Genomic DNA, 12,030 nt, shown 5'->3' with positions numbered 1-12,030 from the left:
GGAATTTAATAAAAACTGGCTCTAAATAAGTGTAACAGTTTGAGGCCTTCGTCTGGGTGATTGCCCACAGAGCAGTGATGATTGCTAAATGCTTGGGAGCTCTTAAAGGACTTACGAGGCGAAACACAGAAAAAAAGTTAATTACCTTACTGTAATAGCAGACCTCAGGGCAGACGATCTGCGCTCCCTTGTACTTTCCAGCTGCTCTGTTCTGTAAATCCAGTTATCATTAGAGGCCCCGACCCAGCCCAGGGTCACCTTATCTCAGGGCCATTAGAATCGCCGCCTTAAAAAATCCTCTGCCTGCGCAATTTGCATAGCCTCTACTGCGGCTGCGCAGGACTACAGCTCTTCCCACAGCACATCGCCGCGCTACTCAGCGCTGGTATTCTCTGCTAAGGGGGCGCGGCTGGCTTGACGTGCAGTCAGTCATGTGGGCGGTCATGTGGTGACGCCCACATGACGTTTTACAGAGTATACAGCGCGGCGATGTGCCGTGGGAAGAGCTGTAATCCTGCGCAGCCGCAGTAGAGGCTATGCAAATTGCGCAGGCAGAGGATTTTTTAAGGCGGCGATTTTAATGGCCCTGAGATAAGGCGACCCTGGGCTGGGTCGGGGCCTCTAATGATAACTGGATTTACAGAACAGAGCAGCTGGAAAGTACAAGGGAGCCGCAGATCGTCTGCCCTGAGGTCTGCTATTACAGTAAGATAATTAACTTTTTTTCTGTGTTTCGCCTCGTAAATCCTTTAAAGTAAACCCAGGGTGGGTTTGAAAAATCCTATTAGGACACAGAGGCAAGTGCTGTATACAAAGAGCAGCCTCTGTGTCCTTACACACTGTCTCCAGGCTCCCCCTGGGCTCTACTGTCCCCCATAAAAAACAGGCCGCTCCCCTGCCTCCTCTATAGCGCGGCACCCTGCCTGTGTCCCTTCCCTCCCCGCCTCCGTAAGCTTCCTCCAATCGGCTTACAGAGGCAGGAAAGGGAAGGAGCACAGGCAGGGAGCCGCGCTATAGAGGAGGCGGGGGAGCGGTGGTGACTGGCAGCCTTCAGGTAAACAGCCAGCTAGTGACAATCTGCGTGTCGCTAGCCTGGCGGGTTTTTTTTATGGGGTACAGCAGAGCCCAGGGGGAGCCTGGATAAAGTGTGTAAGGACACAGAGGCTGCTCTTTGTATACATCACTTGCCTCTGTGTGCTAATAGGATTTATCAAACCCACCTCAGGTTCTCTTTAAAAAGGAGCTGTTAGCCATACTATCTTAGAAGGAAAAAAAACCCACATATATAAGTAGATAAATACTTGCTCTATTTACATAACATTTGTATTGCACTGTGCACATTTTGATTTTAGTGATTTTTCTATAGTCAAAAAAGAGAAAATACTTTTTTTCCATTTTGACTGTCTATCTTGAAGCCAATCCGGACATTTCCTCCCTTACTCTGTCTGTGTATTATTGCCTGCCCTCCTCCCAGTCTACAGACACTCCCACCCAGCTCTGCAACAGAAAGTGCATTGTCAACGTGTGACTGCAGCTTCTCAGCATGAGGAATATTGGCCAATCAGAGAGGAACAGAGGTTTGGAAGGGGAAAAAAGGATCAAAAGATGCTTTAGTTAATCAGGCTGCATTAGTTAAGTCCGAGGGGAAAGTAAAGAAGAAGACAAAAAAATAAATAAAACCCAGCATGGCATGCAACTTCCTTTGTGCGGCAGACATACCAAATAAGACCCTGGAAACTGGGTGAATGATCTTTTATGGACATCAAGCGTGATTTTTAACTTTTGGATTGCCTGGTTAGCATCCTTATTACTGGTTTACCAGAATTGATCTTTAAATTCAGGCCAAAATTGCAGGGTGTGGTTCACTCATCTCTAGCCTATGAGGAAAACAAGAAATGTCTCTCCCTGCATCTAATCCACAAAAAGCACACTCCCTAATGCCTGCAGAAAACTATAAATAGTTTACAACTATGATCAAGAATAATGAAAATAAAAGGCCATTCTGTTAAATCAATAGAAATACATTTTTAAAAAGCTGGATGCAAAGTCTGTACAGTGTTGTTTATCAGCAATATGAAGGAAAGGCAAATTTACAGCTCAGTGTACATTCAGCACGCAACGAAGTACTAAGCAATAAAAAGACATGTTTCCCACAAAGTGTTTTGACCATTTAATCTAATAATGCGCAGACAGCATGAGGAGTAATACTCCTTCTGAATGGAAGTCGTTACAAAAGAACTGCTTGTTAACAGATTTAGGGAATAATGTAAAAACCATGCAATCCTTGTTAACAGCAGCATCCCAGGGATAAGTGCGTATCACAGAGGCTCAAACAAGAAAAAGAACATTCAATGAAATTATCAGTCTGCATTAAGTGTATTCTAAAATGAAAGCTGAGAGCTAAGATGTCACGGAAATCGTGGGTATTATTTTTGAAAGAAAAGAGCACCATAGGAATTCTGATGTGTACTTTTCACTAAAACATTTAGTTCGCATAATAAAGTTTTTCTACTTTTGCTTGCCCTAATCTGAGATTCCAGGCTAGTGCACCAGGATTTGCTACACATGTATTTCAATTAACTCATTTTTTTTACTTAAGATCGATCATTTGTTTATAATGAATTTCCCTGATGGCCTGTCTGGAAGAGCAGGATAGGGGCGCATGGGGCTGGAGGAAGCCCCAAGTAAGTACAAAAACTGCTGATGCTTACAAAGAACCCAAGGCAGTGTTTTAAAAATGGAAAAAAAAAAAAAACATACTACCTGATGCAGCTCATCTTCTGGATCCCGATGCGCCAATTCACTGCTGCTGCTCCATTCGTCTGCCCGGTGAAGGGGAAGAAAAAAATCTAAGATGGCCTCGACCCCAGAAGTACTTCCAAAGTCAAGGCACATGCCCAACTACAGTGCACGAGAGGGCCTGAACTTTGTCCATGCTCAGTAGCTCCTCTCGTGCACTTTTTGTTCCCCAATGCATGAACAGAGGGCAGGGAAAACGGGCGTTCTGCTGGAGTCGCTCTCAGGCACAGGACGCCCCTTCTGAGATACAAATGTCGATATTCTCCATTCTCTGCAATGTTCCCCATCCTATTTACGTCGTTCCACACTTGCGCGCCGCCAACTTATTTAAAGTTTCTGCATTGCCCATTGACTTACATGCATATGGTCACTGCGGAAGTCCAACGGTAACGCACTGTTGGCTTTGCAGTCGTACAGCGGTGAATTGGACACTTTTGGCGCAACGTGGTTAGTGTATTAGTCTTCATACACTTTCTTTGCTGTTGCAGTATCCTGCATGCAGAAAAAGTAACTCACGCAAAGAAAGTGGCAAAGTGTAAAAGAGGCCTTATGGTTATTGGCTCTATTGAGGACTGCCCTGCTATGATGTGTTGCACACAAGAGTGCGGTCATTATGTACTATTATTTAGGTCCTGGCAGTGGATAGTATACCTGTGTTGGTTATTATCTGGCATTATTATTGATTGTAGGTAGTTGTATCCTGACCCTGTCAACCCCCCCCCCCTGGCCCCACTCATTGTTTCTGTCAGCGTTTTTCAGAATTGCCATGGATACAGTCCATCACAGACTTGCAATTACATTGTGATGGCTGCCTATTTGAGTGAGTGACTCTCCCCATTGATAAATTGGCCCGACTGACAATGAAACATCTGGTATTCCACTTTTGCCAGCCACTATAGCCATCTAGTACACACTGGCATATGCTGGGTGTTTCGCACCTTGTGCACATGCATCTCCCTGGACTACATGAGCACTATTAACTTGGATCAGCTTCCAAGATCTCAGTGTGCATTTCCCACTATTTGATACCACCTGTTGCCAACTGCCACTTCCTTGCTGCTTTTGGTGGGGTACACTCAAAAATGAACTGCCCTTTCTCCCTAGCCATAGAACACTGATTACTGAATATCCACATACCTATAGCTTTTCATGCGACTTTTTATGATTTCTGGCATAGATATGTTTACTACAAGGCTGTAATATGACTGGTCCTTAAGTGCCATTTTAGAAGCTATCAATAAATGTTATGACATTTCATTATATGCTGCATCCACAAACTATATCATTTTTCTTGGGTTCCTTCTCCAACCAGTGGAGTGTCCAAGTACTTTAGTTAGTTATATTTTATTATTTTTGATTTGGACAGATTAGACTAGGTACCTCCATTTTTGGTTATTTCATACTACAAACGATTTAACTTCCATAGCTTCTATGATTACTTGTCAAACCATGAATATGAGAGGCATTTGCACATCCTGCAGAAAGAAGCCACTTTGTGCTCAATCTGTAGACAGAATTTTCTCATAGGTGAACTTGGCATCTGAGAACGATGCAAAATGTTACTTTGTAATGCACACACTCTTCATCAAGAGAAGCTGCTGAGAAACTATGGCTAAAACATCATATGAAACAAATAAAACATGAAGAGAATGAGTGCTGATTATCTACTGCAACACAATTAAGATAAGACTTCATAGTCATGTTAGCTTACATGTCTCTTGCTACCCCCTCGGAGGAATGAATTAGGTGCTCCATGCTTTGATTCTGAATCACTTTGCTCTTCATAGCTTTCAAACTCACTGGAGCTCCAGCCATAATCCAGTGAGCTGTTTCCACCTTCACCATTTTCCACATCATCATAAATCATCTCTTCGGGATCTAAATTAAGATATTACATTAGTACAGCAGATCATTGATACAATATAAACCTTAAAGCAGAAGTTCACTGATACAATACAAACCTTAAAGAGGCACCACGGTGACATACAGTAGAATGCAGAAAATTATGATACCCATTTTTATATTAATTTTCTTGGTTGCGACATCATACACACTTATAATATCAATAAATTGCTGTATATTGGTATGTAGCCTCACCCTCTGACCTTACAGCCTAGGTCATTTGGCTAGGCAGATCATTATGGGAGACCAGGTATTATTTCTACTGGTTTCAGAACATTGAGTATACAAACATTCAGCAGCGATGCACCTGATAGAACAAAAGTTGTCACCACCCCATAGTAAATTTCAGAATGTAAATCAGGGAGAGGAAAGGGTGAGAAAGATTTTACAATCAGCAAGCACTGACTAAATAATGTATAAAGTAATATTGTAAAAAAAATAAGCAATTTTATACATTACATTATTTCTAGTACAAAATTCCTCTTTGAGGCCTAGAACCCACTGAAATCAGCAAACGCGAAACGCAACCGCTAGCGTTTTGTCTGAGCGGTTTGCAAGCAGATTAATGCGAGTTTTCGGTCGCGTTTTGCAACATTGTATTTTTTTGCTCAGCGGTTGCGTAGCGTTTTGCAATTCCTGATTGGTCTTGTGAATTATTTTTCATTTTGTTACAGTGTGCTGAATCACAAAACGCTAGCGAAACCGCTCAGTTTAGGTTTTGCTGAGCGTTTCCGCTAGCGTTTCAATACTTTACATTGAAGCGCTGACGCTCCCAAAATGCTGCACGTCCTGCCTTTGCGTTTCAGGGAAACGCAAACGCTCCTGTGGAAGTTGCCCCATTCATTAACATTAGCCCAGTGTTTTGGCAAAGTGCTAGCGTATCGCAGCGCTGCCAAAACGCTGCCAAAAGCGCTCCTGTGGGTTCCAGCCCTAACATATGTTTTAAAATGCCTTACATAAGTATGCAAAGTGCTTGTTCTCTTTCCTACTACCTGCCAGTCATTAAATTAAATGAATCATTTGCTTCTAAATACTTAACCCAGAACAGGTGCACACCACACTGAAATGATTGCTCAAAGGAATGTAACAGCAGCCTAACACCTGGCATCGTCTTAACCCTTTAACAGCCAAATAAAGTAAAAAACTTTATTTGGCTGCAGAGCCAAATTTTTTCTGCAACTGGCGAAGTGTGCCTTCCCCAGCCTGGCAGGATCAGTAGGGTATGAGGTGGCCAGGTACAGTGGCGGCAGGGAGCTTTCATGCATACCTGTCCAGACGGCTGGATCAGCTTCTTCCTCCACTGCGGCGGCAATGTACTCCCGACAGGTCTTCTCGGTTCTGATCACGTGACACGACATGTGAAAGAGATCCAGGAGACCATGGCCTCAATTCACTAAGCTTATCTCCTGTCTTTAATAACTCTTCTAGAGTTGTTACCATGGTAATAAGGCATGTAGTATTCAGGAAACATTTTACCACAGGCAAACCTAAAGTTAACTCTTCTGTCTTTAAGTTAACTCTTTAATCCTTAAAATAACTCCAGAGTTAAAGACAGGCTGTTCATTAACTGCATGTGATAATAACTACAGAGGAGGTAACTTAAGGAATGAAGAGATAGGATAACTCTCTTACTAGTGGAGGTAAGTTTTCTCTTGCCTTATTATCTCCAGCATGATCTTAGTGAATTGAGGCCCATGTCTCTTCCATCATTCCTCTTCCACCACCAGGTGGTGCTGTAATTCTGACATGGTCTTCTGGATATCGATCACATCTCGTATCATGTGACCTGATGTGTTTGGGACCCATAAGACCTACTGGAAAGTTCAAAGCAGCCGGTGGTGGAGCTGTCCGAAACAGGTGAATATAAAATGATACAAATTGCTGTTTGCAAGTAGTTAGCCTTGCTTTGCAGATATAATTCCAAGAAAGAGACCTGAAATGGGAAATTACAGCTTAATTTGTGCAAAGAGAAAAAAAAGCGAAACCTGAAAAAACAGAAGGTTACAAAATATCCCACCCAGAGGACAAATAAATTATAGCTAAGAACATTAATAATAAATCTTATTGCACACAAATATGGTCAACCAGAGCGCAATTTTGTACCTCACCTGTTGCAGAGTCTGAATTTTCTCTTGGTACATCATCATAAATAACTTCATCAGGATCTAAAAATAAACACACAATTTATAGATAATAAAAATAATCTGATATTGAAAGAGCAACTCTGCAAGGGGTTTTTAAATTCTATACGGCTCTTGGTCCAGCTATAAAGAGGTTGAGCCACTTCTGTAGAGTGGGTACAAGCTTTCCATGTCTGCACCCATTAGAAGGTACACCATGCAGCATTTCTGTGCTCAGTGCCCTTCTATGAATTCCACATAGCAATACATGAAGAACTATTTGGCTTTGTGAGAACATCGTCTTGGCTTTAAAAATACAAGATTGACATGTTCAATTTCTAAATAGATTATACCTATATTGTTAGAGGCTGTGCATGATAATCAGTGGACTTGATGCAGTATCTGGGTTCTGTCTAGTGCCAAACTGCATAGCATACACGTGTAACTGGCACATGATGCATTCGTGGCACAACCGTGGTACTCCAGTAGTGTGTCCTCTACTCTGTGTAGTAGTGGTAATATTAACCAATGCTGTGTGTGCGCAGTATATTTACCTCTTGGTTTATGAATCAAAGCCATTGTGTGAAAAGATCACCTAGGAGAAAAAGTTAATTGCATATGGGCCATCGTCTCTATTGAGTTGCATGCTTGGGCCTCTTAAAATTACACCCATCTCACACATGTGACCCGGTTTATGTAGACTGTACTGCTGATGTATCAGTTCAGATATACAGACAGTAATCTGCTAGCTGACCACCTTGGAACTCTGAGTTCCTGAAAATGACCCCATTATCCTGATTTGCTGGTGTAGAGTGTTGTCTGTCCCTATAAGCAACATCATCTGCTCCGGTGTCCTGCTCGTCTCCTAATCTCAGATTTCATAATCACCACATACAGTACCGTGAAATTACTTCCACAACATGGAAATGCAAGACATGCTGAGACTTACAGGGAGACAGTAAGTAAGGGTGCGTAGGTGGGTTCAAACTCACTTACTCAACTAGAAGGGTCACAGTAATGCTATTATAAATACTGTGCTCCCTACCACCGACACACACACACACACACACACACACACACACACACACACACACACACACACACACACACACACTTCTCTTGCCACACCCCAAAGTGTAAGGACTTTTTTTTTAAGATAACAGAATAAGCTCACTTTCTCAACTAGAAGGGTCACGGTAATGGTATTATAAATACTATGCTCCCTACCACTACCACACACACACACACATTTCTCTTGCCACACCCCAAAGTGTAAGGATTTTTCTTTTATGATAACATATTATTTCTGTTAAAGCTTAAGGTGGCCATATTTCTAGCGATATTGCAGGCTGATTGACCATCCAATTCAATAATTTTATTAAATCTGATGCAAATCTGTGCTGCAACATAGTTTTCGGTGTTCTCTTCTCTTTCTGTCCTGGTGGCAAAAGTCACAGACAAGGAAAAAAAAAGGGAAAATATCCCTAAAATTGACTAAGGCTGGTTTCACAGTGGGACGTTACAGGCGCACGTTAGAGCAGCCTGTAACGCAGCCCACCGCACAGTAATGAAAAATCAATGGGGCTGTTCACAGTGCGGACGTTGCGTCACACATTGTAACATTGTAACATTGTAACGCTGCGTCACAAGGCAACGTACTGCATGCAGTACTTTGGACGCGGCTGAGCCGCGTTAGACTGCTTGCACATGCTCAGTAATGTTGGGGAGGAGCGGAGAGCGGCCAGGCACATGGCTAATTAATATGCACTGCACGTTATGACGTGCAGTGTTTACTTCCTGGAGCAGCCGCTCTGTGCGGCGATTGGCCGGCGGGACCACGTGACACAAGAGTGCGCATCACGGCATCACTGACGCCAGAGTGAGCTGCACAACGCGGCTCACTCTGACGTCCAGATCCAGCACCACCAGGCGTTCCGTTAGGGGGACGTTATGCGACCTTAACGCCCCCTCTAACGCAACGTCCTGGTGTGAAATTAGCCTTAGACATCAATAAAAACATTAAGAGGGTTCCAACACTTCTCTATACCTTGCAAAACAATTGTATTAGTTCTTTTTTAAGACCCTATTCAAAGTTTATGTGTAGTCTGCTAAACAATCTGGTAAGGGTTCATATTATGCAGCCTTTCCTTCCGTTTATATTTTTAGCACATTACAAGTGTGCTTTAACTTAGGTCTACCAACATGCTTATGCTGAAGCACTGCTGATAACTAGGGAGGACTGCACATCCTTCCAGTAGCTTAGAAGAAATATGTGCCTCTAATAAGAACAGGAAATTATACAATGACATTTAGTGGCAAATCAATAAGACAGATAAGAACAAATAAGCTAATATACTCTACAAGCATACAAAAGCTACACAGAAAAGGAAAGAAATAATAATAGTTCTATTTACGTACTTTCCATCCATTCTGTATTTGCTGGATCAGAAACCCACTTGGCTAATACATCATCTTCATTCGATGCCTGAAAGTCCTCACTTGAAAACAACAGAGGGTCATCGGATATAATTCATTGCAGACATAGCCAATAAAAAAAGAACAGCAGAAAAAAAAAAATAATAATAATAGTGGCATACACAGCTGTTCAATGTATATATAGGGAGCTCAGTCTCATGCTGAATTTTTTTGTGCAGGTTTACAAGTTAAGAAAGATATATTGTACAATTGTTACATACGGTATTCATAAGCATTTTGATATGACATTTAAATATTTGAAACAGAATTCACATATGATATTTAGCTTGCACAGCTTCCACAAACTTCTATTAACAGCCAACTCAATGCTTAAGAAGGTTCCACAGAACTAATGAACAATCTTGAGGACAGAGACCAGCAATTTCAAGCAAGAAATGTTCATAAAGCTTTCAATGGGGGCAACAAACCTTGGATCATGTATACCCCCATAATATCATATTGCACTGGATGGAGTTCTTCTATATGCCCACAGTGGCTATTGTAAGCACAATAAAAAGGATGGGTGCAAGATGGCTGTGTGGGTGGAGAAGGAGTTAAGTAGAGTAGCTGTTCTGGCAGTGAAAGGGCATACCTATGAAAGCACCACATATAGAAATGGGCGCAAAATAACGGCAATAGAATATCAGTAATTTTATCCATATTCTTCTGTTATCTACTATAAAAAAATATTGGTAACTTTACTAATATTTTACTATGTTCTTACCTAAGCTATTCTCACACAGAACCCTCCTTCTTAATACCTAAAACTAACCTTAACCACACCCCCACGACTAACCCTTAAGAACCCCCACACACAGCTAACCCTTCCCCCGACACCTAACCCTTAAGATCCCCCCCCCCCTCTAACCCATAAGACCCCCCCACATCTAACACTTAAAACCCCCTCCCCGGTCTTACAATTATCAGGTGCCAAGGGCACCCAAATTTCCCCTCAATGCCGATATTTTAATTGGTTCTCTGCTTGCGCCCATAACCGATGCACTGCCCCCAAATTTAACAGTATGTACCAGGATTCTCCTTATAGCAGAGAAATTACATTAGTGACATACTGGCACCGAAATCTCTTTAAGGCTTAATAGCCATAATCCGTGAAAGGTACATGCTGGGTTCCCTATGCAGGAAGTGACATAGCTAAATTAGGATTAACTATGCAGACAGAAAAGGGATTATGTGCTATCTGCTGGTCTAAGATGAGAGGAAATGAATTGTTGTTTGGCTGTCTAATGCTGGGCATACACGGGTTGATAATTCTTATCAATCGAGCCGCTCGATTGATAATTTCCGACGTGTCTGATCACCGCGCGGATCGATTCCCCGCTCGATACCCGCGGGTGGACAATAGCAGAAATTGAGCGGAAGATAAGGAAGCCCGCGCGGGGACGCGGCGGGAGTCGTTCTGGCGGCTAATTGAGCCGCCGAATCTAAACGTGTATTCCCAGCATTACAGAGGGTATAGGCAAATGCTGAGTCTCTATGTAAGCAGAACAACTAAAGATAGAGAGATACGGAGGCTGACATATGTATTTCCTTTTAAGAAATACCAGATGCCTGGCAGCCCTGCTGAACTTTCATGCATCAGTAAAGTCACACGCCTAAAACAAGCATGCGGCAAATGCAGTAAAACCCAACAAAAAAACCCAAATGAGTGGTATATGGAGGCTGCCTTATTTGTTTCCTTTTAAACAAAACCAATTGCCTGGCAGTCCCACTAATCATTCATACATAGCAAGGAAATGAGCAGCGCTATTTAAAAACAGACTAGTGCCTACCTGCAAAAGAGTGCAAGCCCCACTTGTGGGGTCGAATACACACCGAGCATACACATGACCTGTCTACCACTAGAGGAGGATGTTGGTTTCCATTAACAGCTTGCATGCAACCTATTAAGTACTCGTCCCTCCCACTGCGATGAAGTCAATCCTCCATGGGAGGGGCCTAACACTAACTAAATCCTAACCTATGTATATGCATAGCCTGGGTGCGGCTAATCAAATAAAATCGAAAATTGAAAATTGCGCACAAGGTGGATCAGCTCTGCATGTAGTTTCTGGGGGGGCTCAGCGCACCTCTGATTGGAGGCCATTCGGAGGTGGCCTGGTGTTGCGCTGATCCACCTTTTGCGCAATTTTCAATTTTCGATTTTATTTGATTAGCCGCACCCAGGCTATGCATATACATAGGTTAGGATTTAGTTAGTGCTAGGCCCCTCCCATGGAGGATCGACTTCTTCGCAGTGGGAGGGACGAGTACTTAATAGGTTGCATGCAAGCTGTTACAGGAAACTAACATCCTCCTTCAGTGGTAGACAGGTCATGTGTATGCTCGATGTGTATTCGACTCCACATGTGGGGCTTGCACTCTTTTGCAGGTAGGCACTTGCCGGTTTTTAAGTAGCGCTGTTCATTTCCTTGCTATGTACTAATTTATTTCGTTTTTGGTCAGCTGCTCCCACTTAACAGCCATGCTTTTGGTGTATATGCAGAGCTTCTGTTTGGGTTCAAGGTGCATTTGTAGTTCCTGGGGGGGGCTCAGCGCATCTCTGATGGAGGCCATTCGGAGGCGGCCTGGTGTTGCGCTGATCCACCTTGTGCCCACTAATCATTCAGGCATCAGTAGTGTCTGAATCACACACCTGAAACTAGCATACAGTTACATTTTTCAGATTTTGTCAGAAATCTCTGATCTGCATGCTTGGTCAGGGTCTATGGCTCTT

The 12,030-nt window shown here is 42.8% G+C and overlaps 1 protein-coding gene across 2 annotated transcripts in view; it reads right to left on the bottom strand.

The window, feature by feature from the left end:
* The window catches only part of ARHGEF10 (Rho guanine nucleotide exchange factor 10), a 251,922-nt gene that overhangs the window by 157,073 nt on the left and 82,819 nt on the right, over positions 1–12,030 (bottom strand). For both annotated transcript variants that reach the window (XM_068281340.1, XM_068281341.1), the window contains exons 6-8: positions 9,240–9,319; positions 6,810–6,866; positions 4,511–4,677 (exon numbers count right to left, since the gene is read on the bottom strand). In XM_068281340.1, coding sequence (XP_068137441.1) covers positions 4,511–4,677; positions 6,810–6,866; positions 9,240–9,319 — 304 coding nt within the window. The remainder of the gene's footprint in view (positions 1–4,510; positions 4,678–6,809; positions 6,867–9,239; positions 9,320–12,030) is intronic.

Source organism: Hyperolius riggenbachi, chromosome 4 (genome assembly GCF_040937935.1).
Source record: "Hyperolius riggenbachi isolate aHypRig1 chromosome 4, aHypRig1.pri, whole genome shotgun sequence".
Taxonomy (NCBI): Eukaryota; Metazoa; Chordata; class Amphibia; order Anura; family Hyperoliidae; genus Hyperolius; species Hyperolius riggenbachi.
Note: the sequence above shows the minus strand (reverse complement) of the source record. Positions and strands in the feature narration are given on the sequence as shown.